This window comes from Melanostigma gelatinosum, assembly GCF_949748355.1.
Source record: "Melanostigma gelatinosum genome assembly, chromosome: 21".
NCBI classification, from domain to species: domain Eukaryota; kingdom Metazoa; phylum Chordata; class Actinopteri; order Perciformes; family Zoarcidae; genus Melanostigma; species Melanostigma gelatinosum.
Genome location: NC_136654.1, coordinates 21,237,731 through 21,259,999, shown reverse-complemented (window position 1 = coordinate 21,259,999; position 22,269 = coordinate 21,237,731). Strand labels below are relative to the sequence as shown.

At 52.3% G+C, this 22,269-nt stretch overlaps 1 protein-coding gene across 1 annotated transcript in view; it reads left to right on the top strand.

The window, feature by feature from the left end:
- Nucleotides 1-21,804, top strand: part of LOC306794687 (alpha-tectorin-like) — a gene marked incomplete at both ends in the record, with an annotated part of 36,557 nt that extends 14,753 nt beyond the window's left edge. The window contains 6 exons of the mRNA XM_079292843.1: nt 19,000-19,254; nt 19,340-19,363; nt 19,901-20,020; nt 20,635-20,819; nt 20,915-21,075; nt 21,549-21,804. Of these exons, the coding sequence (XP_079148969.1) occupies nt 19,000-19,254; nt 19,340-19,363; nt 19,901-20,020; nt 20,635-20,819; nt 20,915-21,075; nt 21,549-21,804 (1,001 nt within the window). The remainder of the gene's footprint in view (nt 1-18,999; nt 19,255-19,339; nt 19,364-19,900; nt 20,021-20,634; nt 20,820-20,914; nt 21,076-21,548) is intronic.
- Between the last annotated feature and the right edge of the window lie 465 nt (nt 21,805-22,269).

Here is a 22,269-nt window from a genome sequence, read left to right as displayed (position 1 = left end):
GCTGCCCCAACAACAACTGCAGCCCCAACAACAACTGCTGCCCCAACAACAACTGCTTCCCCAACAACAACTGTTGCCCCAACAATAACTGCTTCCCCAACAACAACTGCTGCCCCAACAACAACTGCTGCCCCAACAACAACAGCTGCCCCAACAACAACTGCTGCCCCAACAACAACTACAGCCCCAACAACAAGTGCAGCCCCAACAACAACTGCTGCCCCAACAACAACAGCTGCCCCAACAACAACAACTGCTGCCCCAACAACAACTGCAGCCCCAACAACAACTGCTGCCCCAACAACAACTGCTTCCCCAACAACAACTGCTGCCCCAACAACAACTGCTGCCCCAACAACAACTGCTGCCCCAACAACAACTGCAGCCCCAACAACAACATCTGGCCCAACAACAACTGCAGCCCCAACAACAACTACAGCCCCAACAACAACTGGAGCCCCAACAACAACTGCTGCCCCAACAACAACAGCAGCCCCAACAACAACATCTGCCCCAACAACAACTGCAGCCCCAACAACAACTACAGCCCCAACAACAACTGCTGCCCCAACAACAACAGCTGCCCCAACAACAACTGCAGCCCCAACAACAACTACAGCCCCAACAACAACTGCAGCCCCAACAACAACTGCTGCCCCAACAACAACAGCAGCCCCAACAACAACATCTGCCCCAACAACAACTGCAGCCCCAACAACAACTAGCCCAACAACAACATCTGCCCCAACAACAACTGCAGCCCCAACAACAACTGCTGCCCCAACAACAACAGCTGCCCCAACAACAACTGCTGCCCCAACAACAACTGCAGCCCCAACAACAACTGCTGCCCCAACAACAACTGCTTCCCCAACAACAACTGCTGCCCCAACAACAACTGCTGCCCCAACAACAACTGCTGCCCCAACAACAACTGCAGCCCCAACAACAACTGCTTCCCCAACAACAACTGCTGCCCCAACAACAACTGCTGCCCCAACAACAACTGCAGCCCCAACAACAACTGCAGCCCCAACAACAACTGCTGCCCCAACAACAGCTGCCCCAACAACAACTGCTGCCCCAACAACAACTGCAGCCCCAACAACAACTGCTTCCCCAACAACAACTGCTGCCCCAACAACAACTGCTGCCCCAACAACAACTGCAGCCCCAACAACAACTGCAGCCCCAACAACAACTGCTGCCCCAACAACAGCTGCCCCAACAACAACTGCTGCCCCAACAACAACTGCAGCCCCAACAACAACTGCTTCCCCAACAACAACTGCAGCCCCAACAACAACTGCTGCCCCAACAACAACTGCAGCCCCAACAACAACTGCAGCCCCAACAACAACAGCTGCCCCAACAACAACTGCAGCCCCAACAACAACTGCTGCCCCAACAACAACTGCAGCCCCAACAACAACTGCTTCCCCAACAACAACTGCAGCCCCAACAACAACTGCTGCCCCAACAACAACTGCAGCCCCAACAACTACAGCCCCAACAACAACTGCTGCCCCAACAACAACTGCTGCCCCAACAACAACTGCAGCCCCAACAACAACAGCTGTCCCAACAACAACTGCAGCCCCAACAACAACTGCTGCCCCAACAACAACTGCAGCCCCAACAACAACTGCTTCCCCAACAACAACTGCAGCCCCAACAACAACAGCTGCCCCAACAACAACTGCAGCCCCAACAACAACTACAGCCCCAACAACAACTGCTGCCCCAACAACAACTGCTGCACCAACAACAACTGCAGCCCCAACAACAACAGCTGCCCCAACAACAACTGCAGCCCCAACAACAACTGCTGCCCCAACAACAACTGCAGCCCCAACAACAACTGCTTCCCCAACAACAACTGCAGCCGCAACAACAACTGCTGCCCCAACAACAACTGCAGCCCCAACAACTACAGCCCCAACAACAACTGCAGCCCCAACAACAACTGCTGCCCCAACAACAACAGCTGCCCCAACAACAACTGCTGCCCCAACAACAACTGCAGCCCCAACAACAACTGCTGCCCCAACAACAACTGCTGCCCCAACAACAACTGCTTCCCCAACAACAACTGCTGCCCCAAAAACAACTGCTGCCCCAACAACAACTGCAGCCCCAACAACAACATCTGCCCCAACAACAACTGCAGCCCCAACAACAACTACAGCCCCAACAACAACTGCAGCCCCAACAACAACAGCTGCCCCAACAACAACTGCTGCCCCAACAACAACATCTGCCCCAACAACAACTGCAGCCCCAACAACAACTACAGCCCCAACAACAACTGCAGCCCCAACAACAACTGCTGCCCCAACAACAACTGCTGCCCCAACAACAACTACAGCCCCAACAACAACTGCAGCCCCAACAACAACAGCTGCCCCAACAACAACTGCTGCCCCAACAACAACTGCAGCCCCAACAACAACTGCTGCCCCAACAACAACTGCTTCCCCAACAACAACTGCTGCCCCAACAACAACTGCAGCCCCAACAACAACTGCTGCCCCAACAACAACTGCTTCCCCAACAACAACTGCTGCCCCAACAACAACTGCTGCCCCAACAACAACTGCAGCCCCAACAACAACATCTGCCCCAACAACAACTGCAGCCCCAACAACAACTACAGCCCCAACAACAACTGCAGCCCCAACAACAACTGCTGCCCCAACAACAACAGCAGCCCCAACAACAACATCTGCCCCAACAACAACTGCAGCCCCAACAACAACAGCTGCCCCAACAACAACAGCTGCCCCAACAACAACTGCAGCCCCAACAACAACTGCTGCCCCAACAACAACTGCTTCCCCAACAACAACTGCTGCCCCAACAACAACTGCTGCCCCAACAACAACTGCTGCCCCAACAACAACTGCAGCCCCAACAACAACAACATCTGCAGCCCCAACAACAACTACAGCCCCAACAACAACTGCAGCCCCAACAACAACTGCTGCCCCAACAACAACAGCAGCCCCAACAACAACATCTGCCCCAACAACAACTGCAGCCCCACCAACAACCCCAACAACAACTGCTGCCCCAACAACAACAGCTGCCCCGACAACAACTGCTGCCCCAACAACAACTGCAGCCCCAACAACAACTGCTGCCCCAACAACAACTGCTTCCCCAACAACAACTGCTGCCCCAACAACAACTGCTGCCCCAACAACAACTGCAGCCCCAACAACAACATCTGCAGCCCCAACAACAACTGCAGCCCCAACAACAACTGCTGCCCCAACAACAACAGCAGCCCCAACAACAACATCTGCCCCAACAACAACTGCAGCCCCAACAACAACTGCTGCCCCAACAACAACTGCTGCCCCAACAACAACAGCTGCCCCAACAACAACTGCAGCCCCAACAACAACTGCAGCCCCAACAACTACAGCCCCAACAACTGCCCCAACAACAACTGCTGCCGCAACAACAACTGCCCCAACAACAACTGCAGCCCCAACAACAACTACAGCCCCAACAACAACTGCAGCCCCAACAACTACAGCCCCAACAACAACTGCAGCCCCAACAACAACTGCTGCCCCAACAACAACAGCTGCCCCAACAACAACTGCAGCCCCAACAACAACTGCAGCCCCAACAACAACTGCAGCCCCAACAACAACTGCAGCCCCAACAACTACAGCCCCAACAACTGCCCCAACAACAACTGCTGCCGCAACAACAACTGCCCCAACAACAACTGCTGCCGCAACAACAACTGCAGCCCCAACAACAACAGCTGCCCCAACAACAACTGGAGCCCCAACAACAACTACAGCCCCAACAACAACTGCTGCCCCAACAACAACTGCTGCGCCAACAACAACTGCAGCCCCAACAACAACAGCTGCCCCAACAACAACTGCAGCCCCAACAACAACTGCTGCCCCAACAACAACTGCTTCCCCAACAACAACTGCAACCCCAACAACAACTGCTGCCCCAACAACAACTGCAGCCCCAACAACTACAGCCCCAACAACAACTGCAGCCCCAACAACAACTACAGCCCCAACAACAACTGCAGCCCCAACAACAACTGCTGCCCCAACAACAACTGCAGCCCCAACAACAACATCTGCCCCAACAACAACTGCTGCCCCAACAACAACTGCTTCCCCAACAACAACTGCTGCCCCAACAACAACTGCAGCCCCAACAACAACTACAGCCCCAACAACTACTGCTGCCCCAACAACAACTGCAGCCCCAACAACAACTGCAGCCCCAACAACAACAGCTGCCCCAACAACAACTTCAGCCCCAACAACAACTACAGCCCCAACAACAACTGCTGCCCCAACAACAACAGCTGCCCCAACAACAACTGCTGCCCGAACAACAACTGCAGCCCCAACAACAACTGCAGCCCCAACAACAACATCTGCCCCAACAACAACTACAGGCCCAACAACAACTGCTGCCCCAACAACAACTGCTGCCCCAACAACAACTGCTGCCCCAACAACAACTGCTGCCCCAACAACAACTGCAGCCCCAACAACAACTGCTGCCCCAACAACAACTGCTTCCCCAACAACAACTGCAGCCCCAACAACAACAGCTGCCCCAACAACAACTGCAGCCCCAACAACAACTACAGCCCCAACAACAACTGCTGCCCCAACAACAACTGCTGCACCAACAACAACTGCAGCCCCAACAACAACAGCTGCCCCAACAACAACTGCAGCCCCAACAACAACTGCTGCCCCAACAACAACTGCAGCCCCAACAACAACTGCTTCCCCAACAACAACTGCAGCCGCAACAACAACTGCTGCCCCAACAACAACTGCAGCCCCAACAACTACAGCCCCAACAACAACTGCAGCCCCAACAACAACTGCTGCCCCAACAACAACAGCTGCCCCAACAACAACTGCTGCCCCAACAACAACTGCAGCCCCAACAACAACTGCTGCCCCAACAACAACTGCTGCCCCAACAACAACTGCTTCCCCAACAACAACTGCTGCCCCAACAACAACTGCTGCCCCAACAACAACTGCAGCCCCAACAACAACATCTGCCCCAACAACAACTGCAGCCCCAACAACAACTACAGCCCCAACAACAACTACTGCCCCAACAACAACAGCAGCCCCAACAACAACTGCTTCCCCAACAACAACTGCTGCCCCAACAACAACTGCTGCCCCAACAACAACTGCAGCCCCAACAACAACATCTGCCCCAACAACAACTGCAGCCCCAACAACAACTACAGCCCCAACAACAACTGCAGCCCCAACAACAACTGCTGCCCCAACAACAACAGCAGCCCCAACAACAACATCTGCCCCAACAACAACTGCAGCCCCAACAACAACTACAGCCCCAACAACAACTACAGCCCCAACAACAACTGCTGCCCCAACAACAACAAGCCCAACAACAACATCTGCCCCAACAACAACTGCAGCCCCAACAACAACTGCTGCCCCAACAACAACAGCTGCCCCAACAACAACTGCTGCCCCAACAACAACTGCAGCCCCAACAACAACTGCTGCCCCAACAACAACTGCTTCCCCAACAACAACTGCTGCCCCAACAACAACTGCTGCCCCAACAACAACAGCAGCCCCAACAACTGCTGCCCCAACAACAACTGCAGCCCCAACAACTACAGCCCCAACAACAACTGCAGCCCCAACAACAACTGCTGCCCCAACAACAACAGCTGCCCCAACAACAACTGCTGCCCCAACAACAACTGCAGCCCCAACAACAACTGCTGCCCCAACAACAACTGCTTCCCCAACAACAACTGCTGCCCCAACAACAACTGCTGCCCCAACAACAACTGCTGCCCCAACAACAACTGCAGCCCCAACAACAACATCTGCAGCCCCAACAACAACTGCAGCCCCAACAACAACATCTGCAGCCCCAACAACAACTACAGCCCCAACAACAACTGCAGCCCCAACAACAACTGCTGCCCCAACAACAACAGCAGCCCCAACAACAACATCTGCCCCAACAACAACTGCAGCCCCAACAACAACTGCAGCCCCAACAACAACTACATCCCCAACAACAACTGCAGCCCCAACAACAACTGCTGCACCCCAAACAACTGCTGCCCCAACAACAACTGCAGCCCCAACAACTGCTACCCCAACAACAGCTTCCCAAACAACAACTGCTGCTCTAACATCAACTGCTGCCCCAACAACAACTGCAGCCCCAACAACAACAGCTGTCCCAACAACAACTGCAGCCCCAACAACAACATCTGCCCCAACAACAACTGCAGCCCCAACAACAACTACAGCCCCAACAACAACTGCAGCCCCAACAACAACAGCTGCCCCAACAACAACTGCTGCCCCAACAACAACATCTGCCCCAACAACAACTGCAGCCCCAACAACAACTACAGCCCCAACAACAACTGCAGCCCCAACAACAACTGCTGCCCCAACAACAACTGCTGCCCCAACAACAACTACAGCCCCAACAACAACTGCAGCCCCAACAACAACTGCTGCCCCAACAACAACAGCTGCCCCAACAACAACAGCTGCCCCAACAACAACTTCAGCCCCAACAACAACTACAGCCCCAACAACAACTGCTGCCCCAACAACAACTGCTTCCCCAAGAACAACTGCTGCCCCAACAACAACTGCTGCCCCAACAACAACAGCTGCCCCAACAACAACTGCTGCCCCAACAACAACTACAGCCCCAACAACAACTGCAGCCCCAACAACAACTGCTGCCCCAACAACAACAGCTGCCCCAACAACAACTGCAGCCCCAACTACAACTACAGCCCCAACAACAACTACAGCCCCAACAACAACTGCTGCCCCAACAACAACTGCAGCCCCAACAACAACTGCAGCCCCAACAACAACAGCTGCCCCAACAACAACTTCAGCCCCAACAACAACTACAGCCCCAACAACAACTGCTGCCCCAACAACAACAGCTGCCCCAACAACAACTGCTGCCCGAACAACAACTGCAGCCCCAACAACAACTGCAGCCCCAACAACATCTGCCCCAACAACAACTACAGGCCCAACAACAACTGCTGCCCCATCAACAACTGCTGCCCCAACAACAACTGCTGCCCCAACAACAACAGCTGCCCCAACAACAACTGCTGCCCCAACAACAACTACAGCCCCAACAACAACTGCAGCCCCAACAACAACTGCTGCCCCAACAACAACAGCTGCCCCAACAACAACTGCAGCCCCAACAACAACTACAGCCCCAACAACAACTACAGCCCCAACAACAACTGCTGCCCCAACAACAACTGCAGCCCCAACAACAACTGCAGCCCCAACAACAACAGCTGCCCCAACAACAACTTCAGCCCCAACAACAACTACAGCCCCAACAACAACTGCTGCCCCAACAACAACAGCTGCCCCAACAACAACTGCTGCCCGAACAACAACTGCAGCCCCAACAACAACTGCTGCCCCAACAACAACTGCAGCCCCAACAACAACTGCTTCCCCAACAACAACTGCAACCCCAACAACAACTGCTGCCCCAACAACAACTGCAGCCCCAACAACTGCTGCCCCAACAACAACTGCAGCCCCAACAACTACAGCCCCAACAACAACTGCAGCCCCAACAACAACTGCTGCCCCAACAACAACAGCTGCCCCAACAACAACTGCTGCCCCAACAACAACTGCAGCCCCAACAACAACTGCTGCCCCAACAACAACTGCTTCCCCAACAACAACTGCTGCCCCAACAACAACTGCTGCCCCAACAACAACTGCTGCCCCAACAACAACTGCAGCCCCAACAACAACATCTGCAGCCCCAACAACAACTACAGCCCCAACAACAACTGCAGCCCCAACAACAACTGCTGCCCCAACAACAACAGCAGCCCCAACAACAACATCTGCCCCAACAACAACTGCAGCCCCAACAACAACTGCAGCCCCAACAACAACTACATCCCCAACAACAACTACAGCCCCAACAACAACTGCTGCCCCAACAACAACTGCAGCCCCAACAACAACATCTGCCCCAACAACAACTACAGGCCCAACAACAACTGCTGCCCCAACAACAACTGCTGCCCCAACAACAACTGCAGCCCCAACAACAACTGCTGCCCCAACAACAACTGCTTCCCCAACAACAACTGCAGCCCCAACAACAACAGCTGCCCCAACAACAACTGCAGCCCCAACAACAACTACAGCCCCAACAACAACTGCTGCCCCAACAACAACTGCTGCACCAACAACAACTGCAGCCCCAACAACAACAGCTGCCCCAACAACAACTGCAGCCCCAACAACAACTGCTGCCCCAACAACAACTGCAGCCCCAACAACTGCTTCCCCAACAACAACTGCAGCCCCAACAACAACTGCTGCCCCAACAACAACTGCAGCCCCAACAACATCTGCCCCAACAACAACTACAGGCCCAACAACAACTGCTGCCCCATCAACAACTGCTGCCCCAACAACAACTGCTGCCCCAACAACAACAGCTGCCCCAACAACAACTGCAGCCCCAACAACAACTGCTGCCCCAACAACAACTGCTTCCCCAACAACAACTGCTGCCCCAACATCAACTGCTGCCCCAACAACAACTGCTGCCCCAACAACAACTGCAGCCCCAACAACAACATCTGCCCCAACAACAACTGCAGCCCCAACAACAACTGCTGCCCCAACAACAACAGCTGCCCCAACAACAACTGCTGCCCCAACAACAACTACAGCCCCAACAACAACTGAAGCCCCAACAACAACTGCTGCCCCAACAACAACAGCTGCCCCAACAACAACTGCAGCCCCAACAACAACTACAGCCCCAACAACAACTACAGCCCCAACAACAACTGCTGCCCCAACAACAACTGCAGCCCCAACAACAACTGCAGCCCCAACAACAACAGCTGCCCCAACAACAACTTCAGCCCCAACAACAACTACAGCCCCAACAACAACTGCTGCCCCAACAACAACAGCTGCCCCAACAACAACTGCTGCCCCAACAACTACAGCCCCAACAACAACTGCAGCCCCAACAACAACTGCTTCCCCAACAACAACTGCAGCCCCAACAACAACTGCTGCCCCAACAACAACTGCAGCCCCAACAACTACAGCCCCAACAACAACTGCAGCCCCAACAACAACTGCTGCCCCAACAACAACAGCTGCCCCAACAACAACTGCTGCCCCAACAACAACTGCAGCCCCAACAACAACTGCTGCCCCAACAACAACTGCTTCCCCAACAACAACTGCTGCCCCAACATCAACTGCTGCCCCAACAACAACTGCTGCCCCAACAACAACTGCTGCCCCAACAACAACTGCTGCCCCAACAACAACAGCTGCCCCAACAACAACTGCTGCCCCAACAACAACTACAGCCCCAACAACAACTGCAGCCCCAACAACAACTGCTGCCCCAACAACAACAGCTGCCCCAACAACAACTGCAGCCCCAACTACAACTACAGCCCCAACAACAACTACAGCCCCAACAACAACTGCTGCCCCAACAACAACTGCAGCCCCAACAACAACTGCAGCCCCAACAACAACAGCTGCCCCAACAACAACTTCAGCCCCAACAACAACTACAGCCCCAACAACAACTGCTGCCCCAACAACAACAGCTGCCCCAACAACAACTGCTGCCCGAACAACAACTGCAGCCCCAACAACAACTGCAGCCCCAACAACATCTGCCCCAACAACAACTACAGGCCCAACAACAACTGCTGCCCCATCAACAACTGCTGCCCCAACAACAACTGCTGCCCCAACAACAACAGCTGCCCCAACAACAACTGCTGCCCCAACAACAACTACAGCCCCAACAACAACTGCAGCCCCAACAACAACTGCTGCCCCAACAACAACAGCTGCCCCAACAACAACTGCAGCCCCAACAACAACTACAGCCCCAACAACAACTACAGCCCCAACAACAACTGCTGCCCCAACAACAACTGCAGCCCCAACAACAACTGCAGCCCCAACAACAACAGCTGCCCCAACAACAACTTCAGCCCCAACAACAACTACAGCCCCAACAACAACTGCTGCCCCAACAACAACAGCTGCCCCAACAACAACTGCTGCCCGAACAACAACTGCAGCCCCAACAACAACTGCTGCCCCAACAACAACTGCAGCCCCAACAACAACTGCTTCCCCAACAACAACTGCAACCCCAACAACAACTGCTGCCCCAACAACAACTGCAGCCCCAACAACTGCTGCCCCAACAACAACTGCAGCCCCAACAACTACAGCCCCAACAACAACTGCAGCCCCAACAACAACTGCTGCCCCAACAACAACAGCTGCCCCAACAACAACTGCTGCCCCAACAACAACTGCAGCCCCAACAACAACTGCTGCCCCAACAACAACTGCTTCCCCAACAACAACTGCTGCCCCAACAACAACTGCTGCCCCAACAACAACTGCTGCCCCAACAACAACTGCAGCCCCAACAACAACATCTGCAGCCCCAACAACAACTACAGCCCCAACAACAACTGCAGCCCCAACAACAACTGCTGCCCCAACAACAACAGCAGCCCCAACAACAACATCTGCCCCAACAACAACTGCTGCCCCAACAACAACAGCTGCCCCAACAACAACTGCAGCCCCAACAACAACTACAGCCCCAACAACAACTACAGCCCCAACAACAACTGCTGCCCCAACAACAACTGCAGCCCAAACAACAACATCTGCCCCAACAACAACTACAGGCCCAACAACAACTGCTGCCCCAACAACAACTGCTGCCCCAACAACAACTGCAGCCCCAACAACAACTGCTGCCCCAACAACAACTGCTTCCCAACAACAACTGCAGCCCCAACAACAACAGCTGCCCCAACAACAACTGCAGCCCCAACAACAACTACAGCCCCAACAACAACTGCTGCCCCAACAACAACTGCTGCACCAACAACAACTGCAGCCCCAACAACAACAGCTGCCCCAACAACAACTGCAGCCCCAACAACAACTGCTGCCCCAACAACAACTGCAGCCCCAACAACAACTGCTTCCCCAACAACAACTGCAGCCCCAACAACAACTGCTGCCCCAACAACAACTGCAGCCCCAACAACTACAGCCCCAACAACAACTGCAGCCCCAACAACAACTGCTGCCCCAACAACAACAGCTGCCCCAACAACAACTGCTGCCCCAACAACAACTGCAGCCCCAACAACAACTGCTGCCCCAACAACAACTGCTTCCCCAACAACAACTGCTGCCCCAACATCAACTGCTGCCCCAACAACAACTGCTGCCCCAACAACAACTGCAGCCCCAACAACAACATCTGCCCCAACAACAACTGCAGCCCCAACAACAACTGCTGCCCCAACAACAACAGCTGCCCCAACAACAACTGCTGCCCCAACAACAACTACAGCCCCAACAACAACTGCAGCCCCAACAACAACTGCTGCCCCAACAACAACTGCTGCCCCAACAACAACTGCAGCCCCAACAACAACTACAGCCCCAACAACAACTACAGCCCCAACAACAACTGCTGCCCCAACAACAACTGCAGCCCCAACAACAACTGCAGCCCCAACAACAACAGCTGCCCCAACAACAACTTCAGCCCCAACAACAACTACAGCCCCAACAACAACTGCTGCCCCAACAACAACAGCTGCCCCAACAACAACTGCTGCCCCAACAACTACAGCCCCAACAACAACTGCAGCCCCAACAACAACTACAGCCCCAACAACAACTGCAGCCCCAACAACAACTGCTGCCCCAACAACAACTGCAGCCCCAACAACAACATCTGCCCCAACAACAACTGCTGCCCCAACAACAACTGCTTCCCCAACAACAACTGCTGCCCCAACAACAACTGCAGCCCCAACAACAACATCTGCCCCAACAACAACTGCTGCCCCAACAACAACTGCTTCCCCAACAACAACTGCTGCCCCAACAACAACTGCTGCCCCAACAACAACTGCAGCCCCAACAACAACATCTGCCCCAACAACAACTGCTGCCCCAACAACAACTGCTTCCCCAACAACAACTGCTGCCCCAACAACAACTGCTGCCCCAACAACAACTGCTGCCCCAACAACAACATCTGCCCCAACAACAACTGCAGCCCCAACAACAACTACAGCCCCAACAACAACTGCAGTCCCAACAACAACTGCTGCCCCAACAACAACTGCTGCCCCAACAACAACTACAGCCCCAACAACAACTGCAGCCCCAACAACAACTGCTGCCCCAACAACAACAGCTGCCCCAACAACAACAGCTGCCCCAACAACAACTTCAGCCCCAACAACTACAGCCCCAACAACAACTGCTGCCCCAACAACAACTGCTTCCCCAAGAACAACTGCTGCCCCAACAACAACTGCTGCCCCAACAACAACAGCTGCCCCAACAACAACTGCTGCCCCAACAACAACTACAGCCCCAACAACAACTGCAGCCCCAACAACAACTGCTGCCCCAACAACAACAGCTGCCCCAACAACAACTGCAGCCCCAACAACAACTACAGCCCCAACAACAACTACAGCCCCAACAACAACTGCTGCCCCAACAACAACTGCAGCCCCAACAACAACATCTGCCCCAACAACAACTACAGGCCCAACAACAACTGCTGCCCCAACAACAACTGCTGCCCCAACAACAACTGCAGCCCCAACAACAACTGCTGCCCCAACAACAACTGCTTCCCCAACAACAACTGCAGCCCCAACAACAACAGCTGCCCCAACAACAACTGCAGCCCCAACAACAACTACAGCCCCAACAACAACTGCTGCCCCAACAACAACTGCTGCACCAACAACAACTGCAGCCCCAACAACAACAGCTGCCCCAACAACAACTGCAGCCCCAACAACAACTGCTGCCCCAACAACAACTGCAGCCCCAACAACAACTGCTTCCCCAACAACAACTGCAGCCCCAACAACAACTGCTGCCCCAACAACAACTGCAGCCCCAACAACTACAGCCCCAACAACAACTGCAGCCCCAACAACAACTGCTGCCCCAACAACAACAGCTGCCCCAACAACAACTGCTGCCCCAACAACAACTGCAGCCCCAACAACAACTGCTGCCCCAACAACAACTGCTTCCCCAACAACAACTGCTGCCCCAACATCAACTGCTGCCCCAACAACAACTGCTGCCCCAACAACAACTGCAGCCCCAACAACAACATCTGCCCCAACAACAACTGCAGCCCCAACAACAACTGCTGCCCCAACAACAACAGCTGCCCCAACAACAACTGCTGCCCCAACAACAACTACAGCCCCAACAACAACTGCAGCCCCAACAACAACTGCTGCCCCAACAACAGCTGCCCCAACAACAACTGCAGCCCCAACAACAACTACAGCCCCAACAACAACTACAGCCCCAACAACAACTGCTGCCCCAACAACAACTGCAGCCCCAACAACAACTGCAGCCCCAACAACAACAGCTGCCCCAACAACAACTTCAGCCCCAACAACAACTACAGCCCCAACAACAACTGCTGCCCCAACAACAACAGCTGCCCCAACAACAACTGCTGCCCCAACAACAACTGCAGCCCCAACAACAACTGCTGCCCCAACAACAACTGCTTCCCCAACAACAACTGTTGCCCCAACAATAACTGCTTCCCCAACAACAACTGCTGCCCCAACAACAACTGCTGCCCCAACAACAACAGCTGCCCCAACAACAACTGCTGCCCCAACAACAACTACAGCCCCAACAACAAGTGCAGCCCCAACAACAACTGCTGCCCCAACAACAACAGCTGCCCCAACAACAACTGCTGCCCCAACAACAACTGCAGCCCCAACAACAACTGCTGCCCCAACAACAACTGCTTCCCCAACAACAACTGCTGCCCCAACAACAACTGCTGCCCCAACAACAACTGCTGCCCCAACAACAACTGCAGCCCCAACAACAACATCTGGCCCAACAACAACTGCAGCCCCAACAACAACTACAGCCCCAACAACAACTGGAGCCCCAACAACAACTGCTGCCCCAACAACAACAGCAGCCCCAACAACAACATCTGCCCCAACAACAACTGCAGCCCCAACAACAACTACAGCCCCAACAACAACTGCTGCCCCAACAACAACAGCTGCCCCAACAACAACTGCAGCCCCAACAACAACTACAGCCCCAACAACAACTGCAGCCCCAACAACAACTGCTGCCCCAACAACAACAGCAGCCCCAACAACAACATCTGCCCCAACAACAACTGCAGCCCCAACAACAACTAGCCCAACAACAACATCTGCCCCAACAACAACTGCAGCCCCAACAACAACTGCTGCCCCAACAACAACAGCTGCCCCAACAACAACTGCTGCCCCAACAACAACTGCAGCCCCAACAACAACTGCTGCCCCAACAACAACTGCTTCCCCAACAACAACTGCTTCCCCAACAACAACTGCTGCCCCAACAACAACTGCTGCCCCAACAACAACTGCTGCCCCAACAACAACTGCAGCCCCAACAACAACATCTGCCCCAACAACAACTGCAGCCCCAACAACAACTACAGCCCCAACAACAACTGCAGCCCCAACAACAACTACTGCCCCAACAACAACAGCAGCCCCAACAACAACTGCTTCCCCAACAACAACTGCTGCCCCAACAACAACTGCTGCCCCAACAACAACTGCAGCCCCAACAACAACATCTGCCCCAACAACAACTGCAGCCCCAACAACAACTACAGCCCCAACAACAACTGCAGCCCCAACAACAACTACAGCCCCAACAACAACTACAGCCCCAACAACAACTGCTGCCCCAACAACAACAAGCCCAACAACAACATCTGCCCCAACAACAACTGCAGCCCCAACAACAACTGCTGCCCCAACAACAACAGCTGCCCCAACAACAACTGCAGCCCCAACAACAACTGCTGCCCCAACAACAACTGCTGCCCCAACAACAACTGCAGCCCCAACAACAACATCTGCCCCAACAACAACTGCAGCCCCAACAACAACTACAGCCCCAACAACAACTGCAGCCCCAACAACAACTACTGCCCCAACAACAACAGCAGCCCCAACAACAACTGCTTCCCCAACAACAACTGCTGCCCCAACAACAACTGCTGCCCCAACAACAACTGCAGCCCCAACAACAACATCTGCCCCAACAACAACTGCAGCCCCAACAACAACTACAGCCCCAACAACAACTACAGCCCCAACAACAACTGCTGCCCCAACAACAACAGCTGCCCCAACAACAACTGCTGCCCCAACAACAACTGCAGCCCCAACAACAACTGCTGCGCCAACAACAACTGCTTCCCCAACAACAACTGCTGCCCCAACAACAACTGCTGCCCCAACAACAACTGCAGCCCCAACAACAACTACAGCCCCAACAACAACTGCTGCCCCAACAACAACTGCTGCCCCAACAACAACTGCAGCCCCAACAACAACAGCTGTCCCAACAACAACTGCAGCCCCAACAACAACTGCTGCCCCAACAACAACTGCAGCCCCAACAACAACTGCTGCCCCAACAACAACTGCAGCCCCAACAACAACAGCTGCCCCAACAACAACTGCAGCCCCAACAACAACTGCTGCCCCAACAACAACTGCAGCCCCAACAACAACTGCTTCCCCAACAACAACTGCAACCCCAACAACAACTGCTGCCCCAACAACAACTGCAGCCCCAACAACTGCTGCCCCAACAACAACTGCAGCCCCAACAACTACAGCCCCAACAACAACTGCAGCCCCAACAACAACTGCTGCCCCAACAACAACAGCTGCCCCAACAACAACTGCTGCCCCAACAACAACTGCAGCCCCAACAACAACTGCTGCCCCAACAACAACTGCTTCCCCAACAACAACTGCTGCCCCAACAACAACTGCTGCCCCAACAACAACTGCTGCCCCAACAACAACTGCAGCCCCAACAACAACATCTGCAGCCCCAACAACAACTACAGCCCCAACAACAACTGCAGCCCCAACAACAACTGCTGCCCCAACAACAACAGCAGCCCCAACAACAACATCTGCCCCAACAACAACTGCAGCCCCAACAACAACTGCAGCCCCAACAACAACTACATCCCCAACAACAACTGCAGCCCCAACAACAACTGCTGCACCCCAAACAACTGCTGCCCCAACAACAACTGCAGCCCCAACAACTGCTACCCCAACAACAGCTTCCCAAACAACAACTGCTGCTCTAACATCAACAACTGCAGCCCCAACAACAACTGCTGCCCCAACAACTGCAGCCCCAACAACAACATCTGCCCCAACAACAACTACAGGCCCAACAACAACTGCTGCCCCAACAACAACTGCTGCCCCAACAACAACTGCAGCCCCAACAACAACTGCTGCCCCAACAACAACTGCTTCCCCAACAACAACTGCAGCCCCAACAACAACAGCTGCCCCAACAACAACTGCAGCCCCAACAACAACTACAGCCCCAACAACAACTGCTGCCCCAACAACAACTGCTGCACCAACAACAACTGCAGCCCCAACAACAACAGCTGCCCCAACAACAACTGCAGCCCCAACAACAACTGCTGCCCCAACAACAACTGCAGCCCCAACAACAACTGCTTCCCCAACAACAACTGCAGCCCCAACAACAACTGCTGCCCCAACAACAACTGCAGCCCCAACAACTACAGCCCCAACAACAACTGCTGCCCCAACAACAACTGCTGCCCCAACAACAACTGCAGCCCCAACAACAACAGCTGTCCCAACAACAACTGCAGCCCCAACAACAACTGCTGCCCCAACAACAACTGCAGCCCCAACAACAACTGCTGCCCCAACAACAACTGCAGCCCCAACAACAACAGCTGCCCCAACAACAACTGCAGCCCCAACAACAACTGCTGCCCCAACAACAACTGCAGCCCCAACAACAACTGCTTCCCCAACAACAACTGCAACCCCAACAACAACTGCTGCCCCAACAACAACTGCAGCCCCAACAACTGCTGCCCCAACAACAACTGCAGCCCCAACAACTACAGCCCCAACAACAACTGCAGCCCCAACAACAACTGCTGCCCCAACAACAACAGCTGCCCCAACAACAACTGCTGCCCCAACAACAACTGCAGCCCCAACAACAACTGCTGCCCCAACAACAACTGCTTCCCCAACAACAACTGCTGCCCCAACAACAACTGCTGCCCCAACAACAACTGCTGCCCCAACAACAACTGCAGCCCCAACAACAACATCTGCAGCCCCAACAACAACTACAGCCCCAACAACAACTGCAGCCCCAACAACAACTGCTGCCCCAACAACAACAGCAGCCCCAACAACAACATCTGCCCCAACAACAACTGCAGCCCCAACAACAACTGCAGCCCCAACAACAACTACATCCCCAACAACAACTGCAGCCCCAACAACAACTGCTGCACCCCAAACAACTGCTGCCCCAACAACAACTGCAGCCCCAACAACTGCTACCCCAACAACAGCTTCCCAAACAACAACTGCTGCTCTAACATCAACAACTGCAGCCCCAACAACAACTGCTGCCCCAACAACTGCAGCCCCAACAACAACATCTGCCCCAACAACAACTACAGGCCCAACAACAACTGCTGCCCCAACAACAACTGCTGCCCCAACAACAACTGCAGCCCCAACAACAACTGCTGCCCCAACAACAACTGCTTCCCCAACAACAACTGCAGCCCCAACAACAACAGCTGCCCCAACAACAACTGCAGCCCCAACAACAACTACAGCCCCAACAACAACTGCTGCCCCAACAACAACTGCTGCACCAACAACAACTGCAGCCCCAACAACAACAGCTGCCCCAACAACAACTGCAGCCCCAACAACAACTGCTGCCCCAACAACAACTGCAGCCCCAACAACAACAGCTGCCCCAACAACAACTGCAGCCCCAACAACAACTGCTGCCCCAACAACAACTGCAGCCCCAACAACAACTGCAGCCCCAACAACAACTGCTGCCCCAACAACAACTGCTTCCCCAACAACAACTGCAGCCCCAACAACAACAGCTGCCCCAACAACAACTGCAGCCCCAACAACAACTACAGCCCCAACAACAACTGCTGCCCCAACAACAACTGCTGCACCAACAACAACTGCAGCCCCAACAACAACAGCTGCCCCAACAACAACTGCAGCCCCAACAACAACTGCTGCCCCAACAACAACTGCAGCCCCAACAACAACTGCTTCCCCAACAACAACTGCAGCCCCAACAACAACTGCTGCCCCAACAACAACTGCAGCCCCAACAACAACTGCAGCCCCAACAACAACTGCTGCCCCAACAACAACAGCTGCCCCAACAACAACTGCTGCCCCAACAACAACTGCAGCCCCAACAACAACTGCTGCCCCAACAACAACTGCTTCCCCAACAACAACTGCTGCCCCAACAACAACTGCTGCCCCAACAACAACTGCTGCCCCAACAACAACTGCAGCCCCAACAACTACAGCCCCAACAACAACTGCAGCCCCAACAACAACTGCTGCCCCAACAACAACAGCTGCCCCAACAACAACTGCTGCCCCAACAACAACTGCAGCCCCTACAACAACTGCTGCCCCAACAACAACTGCTTCCCCAACAACAACTGCTGCCCCAACAACAACTGCTGCCCCAACAACAACAGCTGCCCCAACAACAACTGCAGCCCCAACAACAACAGCTGCCCCAACAACAACAACTGCTTCCCCAACAACAACTGCAGCCCCAACAACAACTGCTGCCCCAACAACAACTGCATCCCCAACAACTGCAGCCGCAACAACAACTGCAGCCCCAACAACAACTGCAGCCCCAACAACAACTACATCCCCAACAACAACTGCAGCCCCAACAACAACTGCTGCACCCCAAACAACTGCTGCCCCAACAACAACTGCAGCCCCAACAACTGCTACCCCAACAACAGCTTCCCAAACAACAACTGCTGCTCTAACATCAACAACTGCAGCCCCAACAACAACTGCTGCCCCAACAACTACAGCCCCAACAACAACTGCAGCCCCAACAACAACTGCTCCCCCAACAACAACAACTGCGATATCAACATCAACAATTGTTGCCTCAACAACAACTGAAGAGGGTAAATCACTAACTGACTTTTGTTTTTAATGTTAGCAGAGCAGACTGATTGTTATCTAATTATATCTATGTGTTTGTTTTCATAGGTACGGTGACTCCTCAGACGACAGGTGAATTGAAGTTTCGATAATCTCTTCGTAATTTGTTCATGTTCTTAAAATGTCAGTCATACAGTTGCTGTAGTTATTACTTCAAGATTATACCAATTTCCCCTGGATTGCAGCTAATACCGCTGTTTATGATTGTTATATATATATATATATATATCAGTGGCGGGCCATGTATTTTATACTTGGGCCATCAGTGCTGTCCTACTACAGTTGAACAACCTCCTAATAACCTCACTATTAGCCAGCGTGTCGGGATGCTTTCATTAATGGGCAATGCATATCGTCAAAATCAATGTAATTAAGACAATGACGAGAACAAACTCGCAAGAATCAGTCTCATATATGTAGAATAACATAAAACCCAAATGACGTGGCGCTCTGCTTTGCTGTGTGGTGAGTTTGCACTGGTCTTATGGACAGCCAAAATAATGAATGAGAGATAACATAACTTTACCATTTGTCCTACTTCTGGAAAAAGGTATTTTGTTACTTGATTTTTCTGTTTCATCACTCATCCTTTCCCCACTATTTCCATAGCTGAGTCAGACCCCTGTGAACAGCTGAACTGCACAGAGTATGAGTGGTGTGGTAAGAAGCACGGTGTGTACGGCTGCTTCTGTGATGAGGACTACCATCGGCCCAACAATGAGAGCTACGGTGAGGCCAACTGTAAGATTAGTAGTAGATATTGCTTCATAGTACAACGGCATTGTTTGTGAAATATACACCAACGTAAGACCACGGAACAATAATATCCACTCAGGTGTCGGTTTATCATCGTTGTTTTGCCATAATATCCCATCCCAGAGCTTAGAACTCTGTTTGTGCACAACTGACGGCATGTGGAAGCTAAAGATTACGGTCTTGAAATAAAGTGCAACCTGCAACTTAAACCAATTCACTTTTAAATTCTGCGTCAATTTTAAATGAATTCAGCCAATCTGAATGGCACCCCTGAACAAATCTCAGCCAAGGCTCATGGGTACTGCAGTAATGTGAACCGTGCACAATGCCAAAATGAGAGACGAAACATGATTTCATGGAAACAGCGTTAAAATTATTTAAATGGTCAATATAAACCATGAGGATTGTTACAATATCTGTGAGTCACAACTCTGTGGGTTTGTCACTATGAGCAACACCTTTCAAATTACATATACGGTAGTTATTTAATACAGGAAAATATTGATGAGTGCAGATTTAACTATGAGGTTAGCTACAAACACTGCAGAATTGTTTTTAAAATCTCTCTCTCTCTCTCTCATACATAGACTCGTCCATCAGTTGTTCCAGTAGTTCAGGCACCATATCTTTGTCACGCTGCCAGCTATTTGAAGCTGGCTTCCACTCCAGCGCCCTCCACCTCCGAGATGACTCCTGCAAAGGGACTCTCCAGGACGGACGACTGGTGTTCCACTTTAACAATGACGACCAGCTGTGTGGGACAGCTCTCAGGGTACAGTCCATTTTAGACATTGATGTGCTCCATCAGACATATTACAAGTACAAGCAACTTACTGAAGTTTACCATTTTTTCATTTGAATTTTAAGAGCAATGGAACCCATTTTATCTATGAGAACACCATCCAGGGTGACGTGGACCCTCATGCATGGCTAATCAACCGCCAGAGGAGTATTCAGTTGCGTTTCTGCTGTGAATACCATCTGACCCAGGCCCTGTCTATGGATGTGGGCATCAACCCTGTAGAGAGGTAACAATAACAACACCATCTACTTTACATGTTTTATGCTGACGAAATACAATTTCCACAATCCTTTTTATAGTGAACATATGTCCATAGTGATACGTCATGACGTATGTTTCAATATTTATGTTTTCAATAACTACCATATTTAACAGTGCTACATCTGCACCTCAAACCTTTTTTAAGTACTTATCTTCTGCGACAGTGATGCTTGATGATGACAAAGACTGAAAATAGTTAGTTATAATTAAACCTTTGTTGTCATAAATCCACTACCCACATTCTGCACCCAATGCAATCAATAAACTTGCCATTTAAACCAACAATACGAAGAAAAGTTAAAAGAAAAGAAAAAAAAACTGTTCGTGTTCTGTAATTGTGAATGTGTCAAAGATTGTCAACAAGACGTTGTTCCCAAGAACAAGCCAGTGAATTGGTCCTTCTCAAGTGCAATCAACTTCTTTGTTGTTTTTTTGCAGCATTGTGAGAAAGAAGCTTACATCAGGCGATGGACAGTATCTTACGAGAATGATCCCCTACCAGGACGCTGGCTTCCGCTATCCCCTGGCCAGTGGCAGGAACATAGAAATGGAAGTTAACCAGAGGCTATATGTGGAGATTCGGACAGAAGGAGTCGATGCAAGGCAGATCTCCACCATTATGGACTCTTGCTGGGCCACGCCAGTCAACGACGCCAGCTACCCTGTCCGCTGGGATCTCATACATGAAGAGTAAACAAGCTATTGCAACTTCATGTAGTTTAGCATTCTGATCACTGGTTCTTGATTACCCAGAAAATGATTTACTCTTGAAGGGCCTCTCTTCACTCGCTCCACCCTTCCTCACTTTCACAACTTAACCCTGTTTATTTTATAGTCCAGCTGGTAACAGTGTAACCTCTATCTCCCTCCAGGTGTCCTAACCCAGCAGATGGTACAGTAGAGCTGGGTTGCGAACGGCATCTCCACGGTGGCCCGATTCTCCTTCGAGATGTTCACCTTTAACAACTTTTCATCCATCTACCTGCACTGCCAGGTCCACCTGTGTCTTCTGAGACACAACAACTGCACTGCTGTAAGTGCTACTGTGTTTGTGTGCGTTCATAATGAGTTTGGATAGATTATCAAAAGGTGCATTAACAGAAACCTCCAATGTTGTTTTCCTGCAGCTATGCTACCCAGGCCACCACAACCGAGTTGC